General features: G+C 40.0%; 1 protein-coding gene across 2 annotated transcripts in view; it reads right to left on the bottom strand.

Annotated features, from left to right (window-relative positions):
- LOC144772977 (coagulation factor X-like) overlaps positions 1–26105 on the bottom strand; it is a 381158-nt gene that overhangs the window by 267577 nt on the left and 87476 nt on the right. For both annotated transcript variants that reach the window (XM_078657701.1, XM_078657700.1), the window contains exon 3: positions 13782–13806. In XM_078657701.1, coding sequence (XP_078513827.1) covers positions 13782–13806 — 25 coding nt within the window. The remainder of the gene's footprint in view (positions 1–13781; positions 13807–26105) is intronic.

The following is a 26105-nucleotide window of genomic DNA, read 5'->3' as shown; positions in this document are numbered from 1 at the left end:
TAAACTGCCATTTTTTATAAACAAGCTGAAAATAAGCAACTAGTTCATGCAAAGGAAGTAAAATGGCTTAACTCTAAGTGTAAAATAACCAATTAAGCATTAAGGATAGCTGTTAAAAGATGTGCATATTCAGATATCATGGAGACTAGGTGCAACAGTAAATCTGCACTAACAAAAGCTAAATAAAACTGGGGTGATAAGAGTTGGCAGGATTTGTTGTGGGCTATCAAATCAACCGACAATAGATCCTTATGACGTATAATATCATACGGAAGTATTAACAACACGGGCACAAACACACACCATATCGCTTGAGAACCCCAATGACATGCTCCCGAGCCCCAGGTCTGGAACCCTTATTAAGGATTCATCAATTGCATATGCAGGGGTGAATAGTACACTATTTTTTCGTTTTGAGGATACCGCTATTGCAATTTGTCTTCTAAATCCAGCAAATGCCCCTTATCCAGACAAAATGGCAGGTGATTTGTTTAAGTCAGAGTCCCAAGTTTGGGTCAGTTAAGTAAACCTGCTAGCTAAAGTCATATCGGCTGGGGGAAATCCCTGTTTGATGACGGGGGAAGGAGATACATCCTGTCTAGAAAAAGAGTGATGTCTAAACTCCATCTAACTATACACCCATAAGCCTTATAGATAACTTGCAGAAAGTTTTTCCAGGACAAGTCCTTCATAAGTTAAGTGGATAGAAGAACAACATATCCTGTCTCCACTTCAAGCTTGCTTTTGTACGAAAACTAGCATCTTTGATCAGGGCTTCAGATTTGCCCTTCTTTATTGGAAATATGCATTACTGTTTAAACAAAGATTATATATGGCTTTTGTCAATCTCCAGGCTGCTTATCAAATATATTTGAAAGAAAAGAAAATGAAAAAGATACAGAGGGATGAAAAGGAGTATGCCGATGGCAGAATTTTCACCTTCTCAAAAAAATATGATGATATAGCCCCTAAAGTTAATTCAAATGACACTTCCCATGCAAAGCCAATAAGTGTTTCTTCGAGCAGTACATCTCTCTCCTCAGTTGATAGTGATCCTGGAGAGGGCACTAGCAAACAAAAAACACTTGCCCCCACTGCGTCTTCTGATTTTTTAAGGGAAGTCCAAAGATACAGATTGGGAAACAAAAAGAAAAGTCAAAATTCAGAATCAGAAGGGGAGGGAAGAAACATAAGACCAGGTGTACAAACCAGGCAGCAGAGCAAGACAAACATGAAGAAATAGACAATGATGTGGAGCTAAATACAGTACATAATGCTTTGAGTATTGTTAATCTATCTAACAGAATTTTGACCAAAAATGAGGAAATGTTGTTGTTAAAAGGACTGAATTTTTGTGTTACGAACACCTGTAATTTTGTAGATCTACATGTTGACTTGTTTAAGTTTATAAGGAAATTGAGATTAAAAAAATACTTTGAACATCATAAAAGTGTGCAGAATGTTCCATCAAATAATCTGTGTATTTCAGAAATGCCAATTGCTGATCTGAATGTCACCCATTTGATTTCTACCCTAAATGAGGAAGATGAGAATGTAGACATCACTGAAACTGCTAGATCATTAGAAATAGTTGAGGATGTCTCACTTGACAGTGGCCTAAAGATACAGTCCAAGTTTCTACCCTTAAGACCACAGGACACCTTTATTGATGAGTTTTATAACAAGGTAACTCAAGAAATTCATCAATTAGAGGACAAGCATATGTCACATTCACATTGTAAACATGTAAATAATGTAACAAAAAAAGAGAGAGACATATTGAATGGACTACGAGATGACCTTACAATAACCTTACGAGAGGCAGACAAAGGAGGGAATATTGTAGTGATGAACAGGGTTGATTATCTAAATGAAATAGATAGACAACTAGGACAAAAAGATTGCTACATCAAATTAAATGACAATCCTACCCAAAAAATTGAACAAAATATCAATGCCGCCTTAAGAGATTGGCATGAGTCCTGTTTATTATCAGACGCAGAATATAAATATCTACAAGCACATGACTCTCGCCATCCATGCATATATATCCTCCCTAAAATTCATAAGGGGGGAGGGGGGTTTCCACCCGGGAGACCGATAATATCGGGAAATGGCGGACCCACCGAACGGCTCTCTAAATTTGTGGATGAATATCTCCAACCCTTTGTCAAAAACTTGCCCTCTTATCTAAAAGACAGTGGGGATATCTTATGCAAACTAGAAGACTTCGTATGGGATAGTCCTGATCTTCTCTTCGTCACTTTAGACGTAGAGAGCTTATACACATGCATCAAAAGTGATTGCGGTATAGAGGCTGTCAAACATTTCCTGTATAAATGCAGTGCCACAAACTTGGAACATACTCTCATGCTATTAGAAATGACGCGCATGATCCTTGAAATGAATGCATTTTTTCACAACGGAGACTGGTTCTTGCAGAAACAGGATACAGCGATGGGATCCAGGTTTGCTCCGTCTTATGCAGGCCTCTTTATGGGCCTGTATGAGACGGAGCATGCCTGGGGCATCGGATCTAAACCATGGAATGATAACATCATTTTCTATGGTAGATATATCGATGACATTTTAATGCTGTGGAATGGAGAATTAACAGAATTAATGGCCTATTTCGATTATCTAAATGATAATCGGTTTAATGTAAAATTGACCATTAATTACTCCAGAGAATCAATTGACTTTTTGGATTTGAAACTATATGTCAATGGGAATAAAATCGAAAGTGACATTTTTAGGAAACCCACAGCGTGCAACAGCATTTTACATGCTGATAGTGCACATCCCAGAGGGACAATAAATGCTATACCCTTTGGTGAGATGACAAGAGCCCGACGAAATTGTAGTCAAGAAAAGAATTTTCAAAAACATATCAAAATGATGAAAAGCGCCTTTAAGGAGATAGGGTACACAGATGATTGTTTAAACAAAGCTGAGTCAAGGATTAAAACTGTAAATCGTGGCACTATTCTACAAGGCAGTGTCAATAGAAACAAGAAAAAGAAAGGAAAAGACAAAGTTTTGTTTATAACCAAATTTGATCTGTACAGTAATCATGTTTATAACATTCAATGGAAAAACTGGCACCTAATTGCATCTGGCAATATGCCACCTGGTACTGTACCCACAAAACCCAGGGTGGTATACAAGAAGGGAGAACATTTAAAAAAGATGCTATGTCCCAGTTATGTTAAGAGTACAAAAATCATAAGTAATACTGCATGGTTGACTACTAAACCGGCTGGTTTTTATGTCTGCGGAACGTGTAGCCTCTGCCAATATGGTCTAAATAAAAAATTAAGATTTCATTACAACACCAAAAAAGAATATGAAATTAGATCTTTCATTAATTGCAATACCACACACACCATATATGCTTTAGTTTGCTCATGCAACAAAGTCTATATAGGCAGTAGCATTAGAAGCTTAAAAGTACGAATTCAAGAGCACATTAGGGCCATAAAGAATAATGATGCTAGATACCCTGTGGCGACACATATAAAAGAAAATCATCCTAATGAAAAGAATATCAGGTTCCATGCTTTGGAACAGGTACAGACTCCCCCAAGAGGTGGAAACCGAGAATTATCCCTAAGGAAAGCTGAGGCAGGTTGGATCTGCAGATTGAGGACGACCAGCCAGGGACTCAAAACCAATTCAGAACTGTATAATTTTCTGTAACTTTGAATATTCTTGACTTCAATCTAGAATGTGTCCTCAGAATCGTGCAAATATGTGACTTAGGAAAATATGTGATCCATATTTTGCTTTGCACAATTATATTCATGTGTTCTTTTTATGATGATTGATATAGCACTTGGAACTGTTCTTCTTTATCTAATTTTTGATTATATTTTTTAGAGCTTGTCTTTAAAACAGGAGCCATTCTTTTATAATAATGGGAAATTGAAATATGCAGAGATAAATATAAGATTCCAAAATTGGCAATAGTTACATTGGGTTCTTTTAGGAAATACAATTGCACTAAAATATGTAGGAAATACAACTGCCATAAATATGTACAAAACGGACACAATTATGAGACTCTATATTTGGGATACAAGGTGCAGAGGATAAGTTTGTACAATGTTACTTAATTTATATGATATAATACAAAGGCATCTAAATTAATTTCCTAAATAATCGGATTGATGAACTCATGTTGTGCCATGTCATTGCAATTTTGAGAACACTGCCTCAATAGGGTTTTCACATTTGTGATCTTTTGATTTTTGTGGTATGAAGACTTAAGTTCCCGTTACCAATTGATTATTACGTTAAAAATAACCTTTTCAATTCTGTATATTTTATAATTCAAACCTAAACATTTGACAAAAGCCTTTGAATGGGTCAAAATATAGCTTTTCTGAATTAGTTCCCCCTTCTTTTCTCTTTAAATATTGTCTATACATTAAAGATGGCGCCTAAAATCGCCTCTTGTAAACAGGATATTGTGCCACAGGCATCCACAATCTGTATACACTACAAGATGGCGACCAAAATTATGCCATGAAGTCGAATTTTGAAACCTATTCAAAATGGCAGGTCCGGGCGGCGATCGTTTTTCCAGAATATCTTAAATAACAACACATTACGATATATAGTCAAAAAATAGAGCTAATTGGTATAAAAACATAATTTTGCGGCATTTTGAGCAGTATGTCTAATTACATCAAATTACGTATAATTTTACAATATTAACGAATTTAATTCCTGCCCTCATAATCGTATAATAGAATGTAGATAAGATCGATATAAACACAAAATAATACAACTACGCTAAAGAGAACAAGACACAAGTGCCACTAGTTTATAATACACTGCCAAGTGCATCCGGTACTGTTAAGATGGCGCCCATTTTACAAAGGAACAGCTCGCCCTCCTACATGGATAGGACAATACAAACACAGGTGCATCCTATATTTCAATTAAATACCGTATATAATGGCTGACACATTACAAGAAAAGACGCCACGCGGTTTAGCCGGCTGGATCTACTATTTCAAGTAAGTGCAACGAGGACGGAACAATTATGGTTTTTAGATGGATGCCACACAGATAAATTTGTTTGGTCAATCCCAGCTTACAACCAGGTTACATCTAGAGTAATTTGGGAACTTAATACTCAGCCTTACTGTTAAATATTGAGACATTAGTCTTTTTCCATTGATAGAGATCTAAGGAAGTGTGACAGTACAATATGGCTGCCCTTCCCTTCATTAAAAGCAATACTATTTTGAGAACAATAATGTTCTCTTGTATATACCAACATTTTATTGATTCCTTAAAAACCTGATTATACTGGAGCTAATTTGGTGGTATAAAACTTTAGTGTTAAATTTTAATCTTGTGTCAGATAAAAATAACATAAGATTTAATTAGATTTATTTGCATTTTTTCACTCAGATTCGTGTTATATTGGGCTATCTGACCTAAACTTTCCTAACTTGATGATATTGAAGTATTTGCCGTTCACTACAGACAAGGTATGAAATTAACCTGAAAGTGACTTTAATACCAACATTGGTTACATAACATGCTAAATTCTAAATATGGCTTCATCCTTTTGTCTCTGAACTGGATGGAAGAATATATCTTTCTCAGCATGAAGATGAGTTCATTCTATTTGGTAAGCCAATTTTTGGCTATATAATTCAAAAAAAGTCTTCCTTTTAACAACAAACCTATAGGTACTAAAATAATCATAATATCTGAAACCCACCCTAAAGCGATAAAGATAAGAGGTTGTGAGGCCCAAATCTGTTTCTTTCCTAGATTTAGTTACTTTTTCTATAATGAAATTATGTAATAAGAAAAGAAAAGAGTAGCAGATCGTAGTTTAGTAGAATGTTATAGCCATGCTCTGTGTAAATATGTACATTTTATAAATCATGCACTGTTTTGAAGAGGAACCAACAAGTCTTTATAGACCACCTTTGGATTTTGTTGCGGTTTTTTCACATGTTTAAAGAAATAAAATGTATTTTAAATGTAAAATAGTGTATATATTGTATATATATTAATTATGTGTATATATAAATATTATTTGTAGCCCTGAAGAAGTCCGTGGAGGACGAAACGCGTTGGCTACACGTGTGAAGAATCAAATAAAGATTGAACTCCCAAAAAAACTTCTCAAGACTCTGCTACTGAATTGATTTTCCAGTCTCTTTGATTTATGAACTAAGATTGTTATTATATAAATTCTCATTATACTATTTTGTGTGCTGGATCAGTTTTGAAAAGATTGTATGTTTGAACAAATTTTTGTTCTGGGAGGTTTAGGGAAAAGAAGCTCCGATCCGTGGCACCATAAAAAACGAGGCAATACATAGGATAGGTGCAATTGTGCTTAAAACCCCTTTTCCCATTGTTTTGTTCTCAAATTGCATTTGATCTTGGTCCCTTGAAAAATCTATGGAGAGTTTTGGTTGAAACCAGGGCCCCGGAAATATGAACAGGTGTAAGGCAAGGTTTCATGATAAAAACTATGCTTAGGCCCGCTGGGGTAGCAAGGGAGAGCTGAAAGATCACATCCCAATCTTTCAAGGTACTTGCAAGGGGTGAGGTTTTTGCTCCCACCTTGTTCACAATAAACTTAAATAATATGGTGTATGGACTTATGGATTGTAAAAATGATTCATCCGTCTTAAATGGCAAGACGGTCCCAATATTTCTTTTTGCCGATAACTCACTTCTTATTTTCAAAACCTCTATGGGGCTCCAGATCCTAATTGATAAGTTTATGGGGTTCTGCAAAACTAGAGGTCTTGAGCTGAATGCAACAGTTCACTGTTTCGATTATTTAGGATTCAAATCAATTATTTAGGGTTCAGATCATTGGATAAGTTTAAAAAAGGAACCCAAACTTCACAAAACTTCATTGCTATTTCAACATAGATCGAAAGCAATTATGTGACTGCACAAAAGAATGTGTTCGTCATTCGATATCCCCCACACTTGAAGTTTACGCCGCCAATGCGCAGAGTGCTGCAATTTTTGGAGCTGAGGTATGCGGATGTGCTAACATTCAGCAGTGGGTCTTAGCAGAAACAGCATTGTAAGATCTATTGTCTCAGTCCCAGGTAAGTACGCGTCTTATTCCACTTTTTTCAACATAGGCATAAACAGAATTCTAGACCTGGCATCACTGAAGTCCTTAGTTTATTTGGTACGCCCTGGTCTACACCAAACGTAACTAAATATGGGGATTATCTTGGGGAATTGGTGAAGATGAACACTGCTATGCATGTTCCTTGGCTCAAACATGTATCTAGCTGGTTCAAAAGGCTGGGCTTGCAGAGATTGTGGGATGACCTAGAAACTGCTTGTAAAGCAGAGGTTGGCGGTCTAAAAACCTGCTACTGGGCTTATGTTTATGAACAATATGCTGTGAGAGGTTTAAAAGGGCATGTAACAAACCAATTTTTCGAATTTAAGATCACTCCGTGCTTCAAACCATTTTTGGACAGCATCACACCATCATCAGCTAAGAGCTTATATGTGCTCTTCCAGTGGGCAATTTGTCACTAAAATCTTTTAACAAGCAGATGGAAGAAAAACCTGGCTTCTAACCTGTGCCCAGCCTGTGGTCTGGTTTCCTAGACAGAAGAGCACATTTTGTACTTCTCCGTAGAATACCCGCGGCCTCGCCGAAAGTGGATACACCCAGTGTGTTTTAACTTGGGGTGACCAGTTATCTAATCTCCCAGAGAATTTTGAAAAGCGACACCTCAACCATAATTGTGTTCATTTCTACCCGTTTTTCAACAAATGTATTGTGTTAGGTTGCAAAGCTTTTATTAAGCGCAATGGGCCAGTTGAAAACAAATGTATTTCTGTATTGTTTATGGTTAAATAGTTGAGCAAATCTGATATCTTGCACCTTATATATTTTACACTCGCTGACATTGTTCTGTTAGATTGACTCTGCACTTTAGTAAGTTCGGCAATTTACTTCGTGTCTCAGGCTTATCGATTTGCTGCTGTAAATATGTACTGTTTTATATTATTTTGAGGAATCTTAAACCTGTTTTTGTTTTAAAGGCAGATCATCTAGTATGCAAATATAATGCTTGGCCAGACCATTAGAGAATAATTTGTGGTTGTCTTATGAGACGTTTCTCTTGCATAATTATTATTGATAGAGTGCAACATTGCTCTTTTATTTGTAGGGGTGAATTATAACCATGGTTAGTCCACATCCACATATAATGTATTGTTGTATTAACAATAAGGCATTAGAATGTGAATTGTAATAACATGTAAGTGAAGTGCTAGATATTGTCTTGATACAACCAAGAATGAACGTAGCAAATGTACCCGTTTAGATGAATCATATACACATGAAGTGTATTCAAGACTAATTAATTTTTTACATGAAGGCTCATATAATGTGTGTATATTAATGGCTCATATATGCTTGTATTTTAAATGTGGGCGCTTGTCATGCCTGTCGTGTAAGCGGAAAGCGTAACACTTGCTAACCCTATTTTAGAATCCGCTCTTTATTAGCGTCCTTACCGGCCAACTGCAGAGAAAGACGTGATTGGCAATGGTTGGCGAAATTACATACAGGGGCTTTGAAGCATGCGCAGTTACCGCGCATGCGCTAGGGAAATGTGTTACAGTTTTAAACCCGCCCCAAACGCTCAGGAAACGCTTCGCGTTTAGCCAGCTGTTACTCATCTCGTTCCGGCTCACGGTGACGGCGTCCGAGGAGCTAGTGGTTCGTAGTATGGAAGGAGCTCGTGTCTTCCCGCGTTTCTAAGCCTGTTTATCGTATTGTGAGTCCTAAGAAGCGTCTTGCTTCTTAGATATTGTTCTATCCTTGATAATATTCTTTATTGTTTGTACTGCTTTTGACTATTGCGGTTTTGCAAGCCACTTTGGTATAAAGCCTGCTAGGTGTGCACACCGCGTTTCTATTCACTCAGTTCTGAGTGGTGTTTATTTTTTATATTGCCCTACCGTGCCTTGTGAGCTTAACGAAGGTATTTGTTTACGGTATTTTAAGGCTATTCCAGGATTGAATTCTCAATTATTTGTGGTGAGTCTCACGAATAGAAGAGATACATTAGCTGAAGTGTGACTTACGCTTTACTTATAGTGTCCCATTGCATTTAGATTTCTGTTGAATTTTGATGAACCATATCAAGGCTGATATTGGAGTTCAAGTTATTCTGCTTTATTTCCGTATCATCTCCCTCCACTTTCTAAAGGGACATCACATCACAATCCTTAATTTAGGAACATTAAGGGGAGGGATTGTTTTCACTCATTTTTCTTGTATTTTACTACAGTGACATTTAAAGAAGATCGAGTATCCGCTGAGGTGGAGCAAGGCGGTGGAGTGTTGTTGTTCTTCCCCTTCCTACCCTTGTTTTGTTCCCCTGTTTTCCCCCTGGTTACCATTTGGGTGTTAGTGCTATTCCTGACCCCTGGAAGGTGACAGGGGGAGGCAGGGTGTTTAGCATAGTGAATCCAGGACACTTCCGAGACAAAGAAGGTGCGTGCATGACAGCGCTGTTCTTATGTTAGCTGAAGTTGATAGGCCTAACTTTTGTTTCTCCCTGTTTGCTCTAAGTGAAACTGTGGAAAATTGGTGGAAAATGTTATTTTCATGCCTCTGTTGCAGGTGCAAGAATCCGTTCTCGTTAGTTAGAATAAAATCTTTGTTTAGAAGTCAGTCAGACATAGGGAGGAGAGGATGCCGTTGAACAAGCGGACCTGATAATAAAGGAGGATGTCTTCAGTGTCTAGAAAGGTCTGGAACCAAATTCACAGAGCAAGAGTTTGAATGTATTGTTACTTCATGGAGAGCTATCTACAAGGTGGTGCACAACTGGATGAAGCAGTCAAGTGATGTAATTGGGGGGTGTGATTTTCATCTTTATATTGGGGATAGGGGCATACCCCAGGGGACCTCTGCCTTACCTGGAGAAGGGAGAGCATTTTAGAACGAGCTCTGTACCTTTATGCTCCTCGACCCATTCTCTGTTAGTGAGCTACTTAGGAAGACTTCACGTGCTGACACCTTTTGAAATCTTGCCTGGGGAATGCTAAGTAAGGATGTCATGGTAGAATTAGTGTAGGGACAGATAATGTTCTTGTTTATTATTCACCAATGAAGAAGGCTTTGGATGTAGTTTCTATAATCATTTGTGTCTTGATTTTGGAATTGGCTATTCTGTGCATGTTGTACCCCTTACATTTTATACATAGATTTGGTTTTGTATTAGTGCCCATGTATTTTTACACTCTTGTTTTCAGGTGTTTTTATGTTCAACTGTTCTTGGCTTTATAAAAAATACATAGAAATTAGGATTAGAAGTCTGGAGTCCTTTGGGGTTTTGGGATATGGTAAAGTAATTGGCTAATGATATTCCTCCCCTCCACAATTGCAAAGCAGGCAACAAGATCATCGGGCAGAGGTTCCAAAATAAGCCCTAGAACGTGGAACCGGCTCCTTCATTATTAACAATCAATTTTGGAAAAAATCTGATATATTGCATCCTGCACATTTTGCACCTTCTGATAATGCACTGACAGATTATTAAACCTAATGCATTTATATGATCTTGCACTTTAGCACGTCCTGTAATTCCTTCTTATTTCAGGTCATTATGCTTGGCTGTCTTACATATATACAGTTTTTCCATTATGATGGGAAAATTTAAACTTAGTCCTGAAGGCAGACAGCAAGTATGTGAACATGATGCTTGGTCAGCCCTCAGAGAAAAATGTGGGGGTGTTCTATAAGTTTCTTTTTCACAATTACTATTCACAACCAATTTTTGAAACAAAATAAAACTCTTATCTTATATTTAACACATGATTATCCTATATTGTGAATCCTATGTATTTTTAACTTTTTATGTTTTGATGCTTTTGATAACCAAATAAACTGCTTTTGATTGATTGACGTGTAGGAGAAGATATGTAATTGTAATAGATTAAAAAAGCAGACGTGTGGCTAATTTATTTCTGTCAAATGACACTCATATTTGAAGATGGTCCATACATTTGAAACAAGAACTATGCTAAATTTCAACTAGTGCTTGAAATGGAAATACACAAGTGCAGGTACTCACAATCCCAACGTACCTATATCGTACTGAGAAGTGCTGACACTCTCCTATTAAAAGTACTAGATCCTGGATGAGAAATTATGGTGTTCTCCATTTCAAAATAAAGAAGTGCTGGTGTTAGATCTGGGGGTCTCTAGTTGGCAGAGTTAGGCAGCAATGTCCAAATAGGGGCCCTTCCTTCTAGTCAGGGTAAGGGGTATACACTCTTTAGACAACCCCTGCTCACCCCCTTGGTAGCTTGGCACGAGCAGACAGGCTTATCAAAGGCAATGTGTAAAGTATTTGTACCAACACTCACAGTAACACAGTGAAAACACCACAAATGGACTCCACACCAGTTTAGAAAAATAAAGTATCTTTATCTAAACTACAAAAATACCAAAACAACAAAAACCAAACATACACAGTTCAAGAATATGATTTTCAAAGAGTTCTAGGGTTTGTGTCAAAACAATCCACAATTGCGTCACGTTTAGCCCAAAGTACCTGTAGATGCGACATAAGTTCCAAGTGGAAGCTGCAGCGTTGAAAAACAAGCGATGGGTCACTGCTGAGACCCTGGGGAGGGGATGCGACAGCCCCCTGCACGTAGCGGGTGTGTTGTGATGAATCCGGTCTGTATGGGGAGGGATGCGATACCTTATATAGATTCTGATGCGCAGGTTCGGTAGGAAGCGTCTCGCACAGGCACGATGCGACGATCTTTGGGACGGTGACGATCTCAGGTGCGGCGGTGATGCGCGGCACAGCGTCAATCTTCTCCTCCCGCGGCCCCGCGTTGCGATGGCTCTGCGATGATGTTCGAAGCAACGTGATGCGGTCCGCAATCAAGCGGTGTGACGATCTCAGCCAGCGACGACAGGCTCTGCGAAGATACTTGCACCGACAGGAATCTTCCTGCACCAGGGCGACGCGCTCCGCAAGCGAACAGTGCATTGGTTCTTGAGCGGCAACAGGCGCTGCGATGATCTTTGCAGCGACGGAAATTTTCTGGCACTGTTGACGATGCACTACGCAAGCGAGCGATGCATGAAAATTGCAGATCTTCTTCTTTTCTTCGTGTTCAGCTCCCAAAACAGCAGGCACAACTTCCAGAGGCCCTACAATTGGATAAAGCACTCTAGGAAGGGCAGAACTCATACAGCAGAGTTCAGGGGGAAGCTGGGGGTGAAGTCCTTTTGTTCCTGGGACTTCTTAACAGGAGGCCAGCTCTCCTCAGGCCCTTGGAGATCTCTTCAAGTAAGGGGACCCAGGACCAGCAAAGTCCTTCCCCTCTCCTTGGTAGCAAAGCAACTGCAGGTCATCCCACAAACACACAGCAGGACAGTCCTTCCTCTTCAGTCTTCCAGCTTTCTCCTTGGCAGCGGTTCCTTCTTGATTCCAGGATGATCTAATTTCTTGAATTCAGGGTCCCAATATTTATACCCCAAAATCCTTTGTCCTCCGAGGGCAGAGGGGCCTTTGCCCAGTCCAAAACAGTTCTGGAGCACTCTGTTGACATGACTCCTTCTTTCCTTTCACAGTGCAGGGCAGAAACATCAGACGCCCCACAGGAGGTGGAGCCAGCATCATGGAGGGAAATCACAGCCCTGGAGCACTTTGTTGACATGATTCATTCTCTCCTTTCACAGTGCAGGGCAGAGACATCAGACACACCACAGGGGGTGGGGCCAGCACTGTGGGGGACAGGCACAGTCCTATTCAGGTCCCAGGTGCAACTCCTCCCTCCCATCTAGATGCAGCTCTCTCTATTCACCACTGGACGGACTCATTATGTCTCCTGGGATTCCCCAGCTCTGTCACTCAAACTCCAGACAAGGAATACACAACCTAGCAGAGGCAGACTTGGCTAGTTAGGCAAGAAAATACCTATTTTCTAAAAGTGCTATTTTGAAACACAGAATCTTAAAACCAACTTCACTAAACGATGTATTTTATCATTCTGAGTTCAGGCATACTAAACTTGAATTTCTACCATGTTCTCTGAGTCAATTAGGATTATAAAATGTAATAATCTAACTGCTCATTCTGGTCTATGGAGAACAGGTAGCCTTGCAATAGTGAAAAACGAAAATGGCTGTAATTCACTATTAGAACATGCCACACACACCAGGGCATGTCCTACCTTATACTTACAATGCACCCTGCCCTTGGGCCTACCATAGGGGAGTCTGATATAAAGAAAAGGGAAGGTTTAGGGACTGGCAAGTGGGTGCACTTACCAAGTCAACATGGCAGTACCAGACTGCACACATGTTCTGCAATGGCAGGCCTTAGACACATTTTACAAGGCTGCTTCTTTGGGTGGCACAACCAGTGCTGCAAGCCCACCAGCAGCATTTGGATTTACAAGCCCTGGGCACACTCAGTGCACTGTACTAGGGTCTGACAAGTAAACCAAACACGCCAATCATGGAAACACTAATCCATACATCAATTTAAAATAGGGAGAGCATATGCACTTTAGCATTGATCAGCAGTGGTAAAGTGCCCAGAGTCCTATTGCCAACAGCCACAGGTCAGGAAAAACAAGGGAGGAAGAAGCAAAAAGTTTGGGGATAACCCTGCAAAAAGGGCCATTTCCACCAGCTGGTATTCAATACATGATAGTACTTTGCAGTTTAAAACAATGATAATAGCAAGAAGCAGAGAGACAGAGTAAGCATTTCTTACCGTTGTATGTTTCCCAGAACTTTTTCTGTAGGGAAAAGAAATCACAATTATAAGGGGTCTGTGGAATAGAAATACCTGAACTGCAGCAGTTAGCTTATAAAGAGCAAATTAACAAATGGCAGAACCATGTCTGCTTTTCTTGCAACCTTAAGTTAACCAGAAATACTACTGTTGGAAGAGAGACACAGGACAAAGAGAACAGATGCCATTTTATTGACAGAAGTATACAAAAATATCTCAGTGTTACATTTTTGTTTTTAACTTACTGCCACTTTTTCAAGCTCTCTCTTTTTTTCCAGGGCACAACTGCCTCGTTGCCCCGTTTTGTAGTTTCTCGCATAAAGGTAATAGGTGAAACCCGCAAAGCACTGTATGTTTTTTCCACATCCCTTTTACTGAATGAAGCTGGCAGGCTGCAGAATAAATACTGCTTTACCCTACATATACATAAACCATTAATTTGCTACGACGCCGTTAACATACTTTTGCTCAATGTTTGGACAAATAACATGTAACAACTTTAATGTTTAAAATATGAGGAGGCTTAAAGCATTTGAGTAATATTAGGAGATAATGAAGGAAACAAAATATGAGTCCAGATGGTAAGTAAAAAGCGGTAAGGATTAGATTTCCCAAAATAAAATGATTAATATCTGCTATTCATTTAGAAATAACAGTTTTTCTCATGGAAGGACATCCATAAATGATGAACCAAAGTTGAAAGAAACACCCAAATGACACAGATAAAGAACAGAAGAAGAAAAAGCTCTATTAGGGTCATGTATGACATAAAACATTGGGACTTTTTTTTAGAATGTGGAAGAGAGGGTACTCTCAGGTGGGGTACTCTGACTACCAAATGCACGGGCTGTCTGCTCTTTTTAGTGTTGTTTACACCAGCTAGACCCCCATTGGCCTTGGTGGTGGAAACCTTACACTGATAGCCCTATGGCCCTGAGGCGATCAGTGTAAGTATATCAGTCCATCTACCCTATTGTGGAGCTAGAATTTATTTACAAAGCTGGGGCAATGCTGGGTTTGGTTGGCACACTCTGCCCCTACTTGTGTGCAGGGAAACCTTCCTGGTTGCTTCAGTAGGCATAAGGGTAGAACTCTGTGGTGATGTTAGTGACAGAGGGTCTTAGTGCTGACAAGGGCATAGGCAGTGCACTACTATCCTGGATTTCCAGGAGCAGACACATGGGAGTATGCACATTTCACCTTCTGGCTTGACTTATCATAATGTGGTCTGTGCTCACATGTCTCTGCTCTCAGCAGCATGTACAGACACCCTTCATTCATTTGGGTTATTTATGTAGCTTGCACTAGAGTGTGGACATTTCTGAATTATGTTAGAGGGCTTTAAAGAGCATATGTGAATGCTACCTTTGAGGTTCACAAAATCCGATAATTGAGAAACCAAGAAAAGTGTGCAAGTATATGCCATTTAAGTACATTGAGGCAGGTTGAGCAGGGGGCAGGTACAGTTCCATGAGAAGCTAAAAGTACAGCGGATTTGGAAGCTAGAAAATAGGGCAGCAGCGGTTCCTCCGTGGGAGCGGAGAAGCGTCGCCTCCCCACTCTGTTGGGCCGAAAGGGTCAAAAATGAAATGGTAATAAAATGATTTTATTAGCATTTTATTTTTGACACTTTCTGCCAGAAAACAGTTTGCGAGAGTAGGGTGAGCCAGTGCGTCACTGCTGCCAATGATTGGCAGCAGTGAGAAGTGGCCACTTAAGTTTGCATTGCACATATTGGTTTGGCTGGCTACCTTACTACGTCCAAACCAACATGCACAATTCAAACATATCCAACCCAGCTGTCTTCGGCAGCTGAGTTGGGTGAGCAGGCACAGGCCTACAGTGCCTTTTAGAATGTAAAGCCAGCCCGTTCCAGCCAACCAAGACACTTTAGAACAGTGTCTGATTGAATGAGAAAGTTGTCTCTGGGCTTAGCAAAAGGATGACATGCTGCAGAGCAACGAGGACATACTGTAGAACATCGAGCGGCAATTTAAGGTATGTGTTTTTTTACTTGTATATTCATGTTAATGTGTATATTATTGTGTATTTGCTTTTGTGCATGTGTATATATGTATTTGTATGTGTGTATGTATATATGTGTATGTGTATATGTTATATGTATATTTTTTGCGCCGCCCCAATGTGATCTACCACAAACCGTCACTAGCAGCAGCGGTTCATCCGTGTGAGCAAAGGAGCGCCACACCACCCACAAAGCTGGGCAGAAAGAGTCAAAAATGAAATGGAAATAAAAGTATTTTATTACCATTTTATGTTTGACACTTTCTGCCAGCAAACGGAGTATGAGGGTAGGGCAGGGCAAGTGCATCACTGCTGCCAATGATTGGCAGCAGTGAGGAGTGGCCTCTTAAGTTTGCATTGCGCATGTTGGTTTGGCCGGCTAACATGCTATGGCCAAACTGACATGCGCTATTCAAACCTCTCCAACCCGGCTGTCTTGGACAGCTGGGTTGAAAATCAGGCACAGGCCCACAGTGCCTTTTGGAGAATAGAGCCAGCCGGCCCCAGCCAATCAAGACGCTTTAGAACAGTGTCATGATTGGAGGAGAGTGTTGGCGTTGGCCTTTGCGCTTGGAGGACGTGTTGCAGAGCAATGAGGACGTACTGCAGAACATCGAGCGGCAGTGTAAGGGAAGTGATTTTTTTATGTGTATATTTATGTTAATGTGTATAATATTATGTATTTCTCATGTGTATTATGTGTAAGTGTATATGTATATATGTGTATGCAGTGCTTTAAATGGGAAAAAATAAGTGGAGGTACTCATTAAAATGAGCTAGAGGTGTAGTGAGTGGGCGGGACTAGGGGCGGGGCTAAGGGCAGGACATAATGATACTTAACGACTTCTATAAAGGTTAACTCATTACACAAAATGAAAGAGAAATGCAATAATATGTTAACATCTCCTTTTTTAGATATCCAAAGCTATCCATCCATCCTTAGACCTATACTTTCATCTTTTCACTCATCCATCTCTTTATCCACCTTTTTACTCATCCATCAATCCTTTTCCTCATCTATCCATCAACCCTTTCACTCCTTAATACCATTCACTCTTTCATTCCATCCACCCTTTCACTCAATCCCTCAATCCCTCCTTTCACTCATTCATCATCCACCCTTTTCACCCATCCTGCCTCCCTTTCATTCATCCATCCAATATTTCACTTATCCACCCATCATCCGCCCTTTTATCCAATCATCCACCCTCTTTTACCGATCCACCCATTCACTCATCCATCCATTCATCCATCTGCACATCCACCCTTGCTCACTCACTCACCAACCCTCCCTACTACGTTATTTATGAACCTTTGTCGCCGAGCAGACATGTACACACAAAGGGCCACCCATTTTCTTTAAAATACCTCCTGAGAGTGTCTTGATTCTCTCTCTCACTTTTTTCTTACAAAAAACAGGCATACAAATGCAGGCAAACGCACACATATAAGCAGACATCCAAAAGACTTTGGTATGTTAAAAGCCATGTTATACTCTTAACCATGGCTTTTTTAATTGCCACTGCCGTGGGATTGCCAGGATTCCTGTGTTTGCGCAAATGCAGAGGATGGTGTAAATGTGGTTGACAGCACATTGCCTGAATAGACCACATAGCTGCCAAGGTTTCAGATTTCTATGTGTGACATTTTCATATTTTCATTGTAATTATGAGTGATATTTCATAGATATGAGTGACACTTTCTCACTATTAAAATGAGGGAATCATATAAATATCAAAAATGAAACTCATTTGAGTATAGCTGCTAATGTTTCAGATTGCTTAAGTGTGACATTTTCATATATTCAGTGGATTTACAAGAGTCAGGCAACAACTAGATGTGTAAAACTTAGAGTGGTACTTTCTTGTCACCTAAATCATGGAATGAAGTCAATGGAAATAGACAAATATCAGAAATCCCACTTATTTGAGCAACAAGGAAGTCAAACTTGGCAGCAGGTGCCTTTGAAGCTATTATTTAATTTCAATAAAAATCAACCCCCTCCACCCCAACCTCAGCTTCAGGTGCGACCAAACCACATGTAACAAAGCGATCACTGTGAAAAAAACAGCAACTCGATGAGCTATCCACAAACAATATAGTACAATACAATATGCCTTTTTGAAGGCACATTAACCATCTACGCTACTTAATGGTCAGAGTGAAAACTGTCAGTAGAGAAAACTCTGACCTCTCTCCGGTGGCTACAATAATCCCATGAGTTATCTCTGATTTAGCAAGTCTAACTGTGCTGAGAAAATAAAGGGTGCTGCTTAGTAGTGTCACTGTCGAGCAGGGATGGTAAACACTTTGCACTACTAATAAATCAGCAAAACTGCTAGTTTAGACGAAACGTAACTCTAGTGTGCCCTTTTGCAAGGACCTCTGCCATGCTGAATTCCCTAATCATTTTCGAAACAAACATTTTAAATGTCAGCAGCAGGAGATTATTAAATTATCTCTTTACGACTGTCAGAACGATCCACAGAGAGGAGATGCTGGCACTGCGGGGATCTCTAGCCTGTCTCTTCTTTAGGGAGTCAGACAGCGAGCCCTGCTGCAGTGTCTCAGCCTGTGCCACCTGCTCCCACTATGAGACTCATGCTGGCGTGGTTAGTCTGGGGCAGAAGTTGGGCTCTGCTAGGCACAGCAATAGAACATCATGTCAAGGTCAGGAGGAGGTGTGCATGTGATCGATTCTCGAACACCAGCTTCCTCCTGTAACTCCATGCGGCAGGGGAATTTCATGGATGCACTGGGGCCTGGCTGGCAGGCAGGAAATAAAACATCCTGCCACAGCATTGGCATATAAAAAACAGACCGGTCCATTGAGGCATTTAGCGTGGGCGCCTCAGTGCAGAAAGCAGTTATATTAGCGCTCCAGGGGCCTTTGATCGCATTGTCTGGGCATTAACCCTCAGATCAACAGAAAGGACGTGTGAGATTTCACTGCCCTTTCCTCTGATAACATTTCTGTGTTCAAAGTGTTACCCTGTACTGACTTTTCACTACCTGAAGTGCTGCGCTTTGAAAATCACACGCACACATTAGCAGGTAAAATGAATCTCGACCCGGCTCTGTCAAGCACAGTATGACGGCGAACACCAGACATTATTCAAAAGAGCCCTGCTGGGGCTCAGCTGGAAGGTCGGGGGGCTGCGGAAGCGGCGCCTTGGCTGCCAGAGACACGTCCTACTCCTGCTCACCAGCACAGCCAATGAGCCTACCTTTTCATGAGTACCGTTACTCTCCTCGGAAGAAGAGAAGTGCCGGTACTCAGAGTGATACATTTAAGAAGTGGCGGTACTCAGTACCGGTGGGTACTGGCCCATTTAAAGAACTGCGTGTACGTGTATATATATGTATATGTTAGGTGTATTGTATTTGTTATGTGTATATGTTTTGCACCCCCATCATGTGATTTGCCACCAACCGCCACTGGTGTAAGGGTCCATCAAGAGGTAACTGGTAATGTGTTAGTCTGCATTTCAAGAGTGGTGTTAAAAAGACTTACACCATGTAAAAGGTTTTATCATCCCCATTAAAAGGCAGAGTCCTTTCCGATTTAGCTTCTTATAACCCTGATATAACTCTTTTACAAGAAACACATCTTACTGCAGCGGAATCCCTTAAATTAAAAAGGAGTTGGGTGGGTAAGGCTTTGTTTTCACCTTCTACTAATAAAAAGAATGGAGTCATTATTTTATCTCACAAAAAGCTAAAATGTAAGATTTATCACAAGAAAATGACTCTGATGGTAGGTGGATATTAGCTAAATTACTAATTAATTCTATCCCTATAACTGTTTTTAATGTTTATGGTCCCACACAACCTGATTGTTCCTTTTGGCCTTTAATTACGGAAAAATACATTCAACATAAGGATGACCTGTTTATTTTAGGAGGAGACTGTAACCAGATTGTTGATCCGTTCCTTGATCGTAAATCCACTTTTCGATTTATACCCCACAAAACTCACAAACAATTTCTCAAAACTATATCACAATCATGTCTCATTGACTCCTGACGACTCTATCATCCTCATACCTTGGATTATTCCTTTTTCTCTCCCCCTCACTCATCCTTTTCTCGTCTCGATTACATTTTTCTCTCTCATTCTCTATCTCAACACTTATCGTTTTCCTCTATTGAACCCATAGTAATCTCAGACCATGCTCCCATTGTAACACACCTTGATTTACTTTCGCCACATCCCAAATCTTCTCGTTGGCGCTTCAATAGTTCCCTTCTTACTGATCCTAATTTCTCTTCCTCCTTTCGTGCTTTTATGAATGAGTTCTTCTTGCTTAATAGTAACCCTGATACTCTTCCTCACATCCTCTGGGAATCCTTTAAGGCCACTGCCAGAGGCTTTATTATAGATTCTGTATCTAAGAAGAAGAAGCAATATCTTCAGAAGCGGAAAGACTCATTGGCTCATATAAAATCTTTGGAACATAAATGTCATACATCTTCAGATAAATCTATTGTCCCAGAGCTTCTATGAGCAAAATTGGACTTCAATAAATCTACTACAGATAGTGTGTCTTCGATTCTTCTTCTTAGTAGTGCCCGTTATTATGGTGGTCGTAATAAGTCAGGGAAACTTCTAGCTAATTATCTCAAATCAAGTAAAGAACGTGTCCTTATAGAATCTATTTACTCTTCTGACCCTATACTCCTTCATAAAGACAAAGACATACTTAATCAATTCCAACTCTTTTACCAACAACTCTATACCCCGGAATCTCCTTCTACTCCTTCTCTTATTCAATCCAACTTTGAGAGACTACCTAAACCCTCCTCCTCTCAACTTAACTTCCCGGACCTTGATATCTCACTACATGAGCTTTCTAAAGCCTTATCATCCTGCACTAAAGGTAAAACACCTGGTCCTGATGGATTCTCAGTTGAGTTATATTAACACTTCTCTGATCTCTCACTTCCTAGACTTGTAATGCTTTTTCAATCATTTTGCTCAACTGGTAAAGCGGAGGGTACTTTTCAAGATGCTGTCATCTGTCTCATTCCTAAAGATGGTCGCAATCCCCAATTCTGTAAAAATTATCGTCCGATTTCTTTAGTCAATATGGACTATAAATTATTCGCTAAATTAATTGCTCTGCGCCTAGACTCTTTCATGCCCTATCTAATTGGTAAGGAGCAATGTGACTTTGTTAAAGGCAGGCCCACCTCCGATAATTCTCGACTTTTTCTTAATGTGTTGAATAAAGCCTCATCTCTTTCAATTCCGTTAGCCGCTATCTCTGTTGATGTAGAAAAAGCCTTTGATAGAGATGATTGGTCTTTCTTGTTCGCCTCCTTACGTTGGCATAGTTTTAGTCTCAAATTCATATCCCTTATTTCCCTTTTATATTCGGCACCCAAAGCTCTGTACTTGTGAATGGTCAGATTTCCTCTCCTTTTACTCTTCAACGAGGTGTACGTCAGGGTTGTCCCCTGTCCCCACTCCTTTTTGTTTTAGCGCTTGAACCCTTTTTGTCCTCCATCTGTGACAACCATTCCATCTCTGGTTTTCCTTATGGAGATAAGCAACTGAAACGTTCTGCATATGCAGATGATATTCTCTTATTTATTTCTGATCCAGAAGTATCCGTCCCCCTCCATTAGCCACATTTGATTTATTCTCACAGGTCTCCGGATATAAGATTAATACTGATAAGACGGAAATTCTTCCCTTAACCAAAACTTGTCTTTCATTTTTTCTCTTCTACTGGCTTTGCTAGGAATAGCTCCAAGATCAAATACCTTGGTATTTGGTTTTCTAACTCTATTCCTTCTTCAATTAACTTAAATATGTCTGCAGTTTTGTCTCGTATTGATAAATCCTTCTCTCCCTGGAATACTCTTTTTCTTTCCTGGTGGGGTCGATTAGATTCAATTAAAATGATGATAGCTCCCATTCTAATATACACTTTTTCTATGTTACCTGTTCATATTCCTGCAAACCATTTTAAACGAATCGATTCATCTCTTTCAAAGTATCTTTGGAAAAGCAAAAAATCTAGAATCTCTCTTGCGGCTCTTCGTAAACCCAAATCTAATGGTGGAGTTAATTTTCCAGATTTCCGTCTTTATCATAATTCTTTTTCACTACGCCAAGCTTCCAGATGGCTTTCATCAGAGCCTTCCCCTTTTACCCCCCTTTGGCTCCTTATTGAGCGAACGCTATTGTTACCTTTTTCCTTTGTTGAATTTATACGATTTTCTGCTAAATCTCCTCATACCTCATTTCCCTTATTCAAACACACATCTTCTATTTTAAAGCCTTTGGTTTCTTCTACTACTGTTACACGTGAATCTTTTTTAAATTCCCCCATTTGGTATAACTCCTTGATACTTTTAAATAACAGACCCATTTTTTGGAAAGCTTGGAGATTAAAGGGCATCATGTGGGTTAATCAATTTTTTAATGGGGTTTTACCTTGTTCCTTTCCCCAATTCTTATTTCATTGCCCACGATTCTTTTTCCAAAAATTCACCACTCTCATGGCAGTCATTCTTGATCTTTATTATTCCCTTCCATCCTCCTCATCACCTGTATCTAGTTCCTCTCTTCTTAAAATCCTCACCACTCTTCCCAAAGCGTCTCTTGTTTCTAAATTTTTCACCTCTCCTAATCCGGAGCGTAATAAAACTAAGCTGGAACTTTCCTGGGAAATGGATTTTGATTGTACTTGGTCTGTTGCTCTCTGGGATAAGCTATGGTCCAGGTCCCTAAAATCTTCTTGTTTTGCTTCCCTTACTCAATCTTTATTTTACCTTTATCATCGACTTTATTTGTCTCCTCTCTCTCTGTCATGCTTTTCAACCTCTTCTAACTCGAACTGTTGGACATGTGGTTCCCCTAATGCTGATCTTCTTCATCTCTTCTTTCTCTGTCCTGCCGATTCTAGATTCTGGGACAACATTTGGTTATATCTCACACAAATCTTTACGATTACTGTTCCTTATTTTATGACTCTTCTTTTCTTGGGCAGTCTCTCTGACTCTTTAGACCTTCCTCCACCTACACAGGGCCTTTTTGATTTCATGCTTGCTCTTGCATTTCAACATATTTCATCTAATTGGAAGTCTCTCACAAACATTTCCATACAACATTGTCATTTCCACAGACTAGATGTTGCCTTTGCCTCCTCCTGTAATCCAATTCGTAACACTGATCTCTTCTGCTTGCCTTTTACCTCCTATTTAGATCGTTTGGCCTTAAAGAAATCTTTGCATAGTAATTCAGAAAATTGTAAACCTCCTTGAAGAATTTGACTTTTGAATTTCTTGTCAGTTTTTATAGACTGCTCTTGTTACATTATATTAACGTTGAACGTAGGCATTGAATGTTTATTTCACTTTTATATGTATGCTGTTATTCATAATTTTACTCTGTAATATTTATATATTGCTAGATTTATTTTTTAACCCCCCCTCTTTGTTCCCCCTTCTCTCCACTCCCTCCCCCTTTCCCTTTATCTTAAAATTCCACAAAATTCTGTTTGTTTTTAATATTGATATCAGCGTTGCTTGGATTGCATTCTTTATTTGAACATTTTTCTGTTCCTTCTTGCTGATGTCTATACTTGTAAACCAATTTTCACAATAAAGCTTTTCAAACATAAAAAAAGACTTACACCATGATGTCTGCATTAATTAAATTAAAAGGCATAGACAGCAAATATTGCAGTGTAGATACTTTTGACAAAAGGCAGTAATGTCTATGCTGACGTATTTGCGAGAAAAAAAACGTGGCTGTAATTCCAAGAACATTTTCTAATGACAGCAAAGTAAAGCAAATGAATGTGCATGGATGATTAGTGAATAACTGTACCCTGTTGTAAAGACGAAGAGGACCCACTTCCTAAACAAAAGCCATAACCTATCAATTAAAAGGTCATAATGGCAATACAACAAATTTATTAAAGAGCACACATTAACTTGGAGTTACAAGCTCCATGTCATGTTGCTTCAGCAGCCTAATGTAAGCTCTACTTGAGAATATCACCAAAACCCACTGGGAACACAAAAGGGACAATGAAACTTTCCTCGACATGTGGTACTGAAAATCATGACGATTTTGGTAACATCAGACCGAAAATGACGAGAGTAAGGTGTGCAAGTATTTTCGTCACGTTTGAGTGGCGAGATCACCATTAAATCAGGGATTCCGTCCTGAACCCTCGGGTTTCATTTTGAGCATGGCAGCCATTTTGTGGTTGCCCTCACATAGGTCGATGACTAAGGCCGAAATTAGCCTTTTGGGACACGTACACCTTTAGCTGACTTTTGTGTGACCTGGGCAAGCTGACTCCACTGCCGGAAGCCAAACCTGTTCGGCCAGTTCCTTTCCCAGTGGCCGATCGAGATTAAGATCAAGGCACAGCATACCATAAACCTTTCATCGCATACAAACCATGCCTAATCTTACATACACCTGTCCCTGTTTCTTTCTTTATGACCTGTTTTACGAGGAGGAGGTACCCGTTTTTATTTAGGGGTCCGTCGATATCTGATGAAAAATGTTGGGCCTTGCCGGGTAATTGATTGTGGGCTGGACAAACTGAAAATGGGCTTGTCATCATGAATCTGCTTTTCTTTGTCGTGAAAATATGTGAATGGTCAACTGTAAAATAAGGAATGTTTGCCTAAAGCATAATATTTTGTATAAAAAGGGATGGCTGGCTTTGTAAGACTGAGCAGTCTCCTGAGAATATACACCGTGTTGTACTTCTAGGATACCTGTTACTGGCTGCAGCCAATAAATTCGATCTTTGACTTCACCAAGAAGACTCTGCGTTTCTGTAGTCTGAAACAGGAAGGACTTGAAGTCTTAGGGTGTGTCCCCTGGCACCGCTGGGTTCTGAAAAACCCAGTACTTCAGTTGGCGCCCAATGTGGGGCGATTTCAGCGGTACCGGTCCAAGCCAGAGGTTCGTGAGGAGCTTCGCGTGAAATTCTGGAGGAAGGCCAACCACTTCATCAGTCAGTCAGTCAGTCATAAGCTTTTATTCGATACTCAGAGATATCTTATAAGCACATACATAATACAATCAATACAGTATACAAAAAAGTTTATGCCATAAGAAGTCAGTAAAAAGTATTTAGAATGTTTAAGAGTGATAAAAGGGTATAAATCCGTTAATAAATTAGCTAAAACAAGAATTAAACAGCTACTGACAGTCTCTTACATCGAATATGCCAAAACTGCTTTAAAAATTTAGCTATTCCACAGACTATTGAGGGGGAAGTGTCCGTGCTTAGGATACGCAAGGCTACTAAGTAACTGCGTGTGCCCATGTTACGGCAGAGTGGTTTCAGCCAAAAGCTCCTAGGCCTTGCGTAATCCGGGCACTCAAATAGAACGTGCACAATAGATTCTATCCTAGTATGGCAACATGCACAGTTGGGAGAAGTGCGGTCCGCTGTTGCCCATTTCGACACCAGGGCACCCAACGGGAGTGAACCAACTCTAAATTTAAAATAAAGGGCCCGATCAAAGGGGAGAGTAATCAAGTCCAAATAAGGTTCAAAGGCCACGTTGTCTTTAATTTGTAAAAAGGTGGCGGTGGACTTGCAGTGATTTGGGCTGGCGATTAGGCGCTCAGCAATCCAATTCCAAAAAAGCGCCTTGACAACTTCTTTTGGGGGGGCTGAACGGGATGGCCAACAATCCCCTAGGCCTATGTTCTCCAACAACTTTTTGGTGTCCCTTAACCATTTAATTTTGGCCCAACCCCCTTGGCTCATTATGTCCCTCAGTGCATCAGCATAGGATTTTAGTTCTTCGCACCTCCAGATCCGTGTCCACAACAGGAGCGGGCGAAGCTGGGCCTGGTCTTTAATATTTTTACATCCCGTGTCCATCCTCACAGGTACTGATGGTGTGCTCAGGGGGAGAGCAATGAAGGATTTTAATAGCTTGCTCTCAGCAGTAGCTAGGGCATCCAGGCGGCAATGACCCCACAGTTCTGCCCCATACAAGGCTGAAGTAGCTACTTTGGCCTTGTAAATGTCAAGTACTGGGGTTAGCGATCTCCTAGTTGAGGCCCTATATTCCCTCATGAGAGCTCCTCCTACTCTCCGGTGGTTAAGGACCATTTTTTCAATGTGGTTTGCCCATGTCATCCTGTCCGTAATCCGAATGCCAAGGTAGTCAAATTCGGCTACTTTCTCCAGGGGAATAGAGTTAAGTGTAGGTGAGCAGCCCAGTTTTTTAGGTGGATTGAGAACTAGGTATTTGGTTTTGTCCACATTTATTGTAAGACCTT

The sequence above is a fragment of the Lissotriton helveticus genome, chromosome 8 (genome assembly GCF_964261635.1).
Source record: "Lissotriton helveticus chromosome 8, aLisHel1.1, whole genome shotgun sequence".
Taxonomy (NCBI): Eukaryota; Metazoa; Chordata; class Amphibia; order Caudata; family Salamandridae; genus Lissotriton; species Lissotriton helveticus.
Note: the sequence above shows the minus strand (reverse complement) of the source record. Positions and strands in the feature narration are given on the sequence as shown.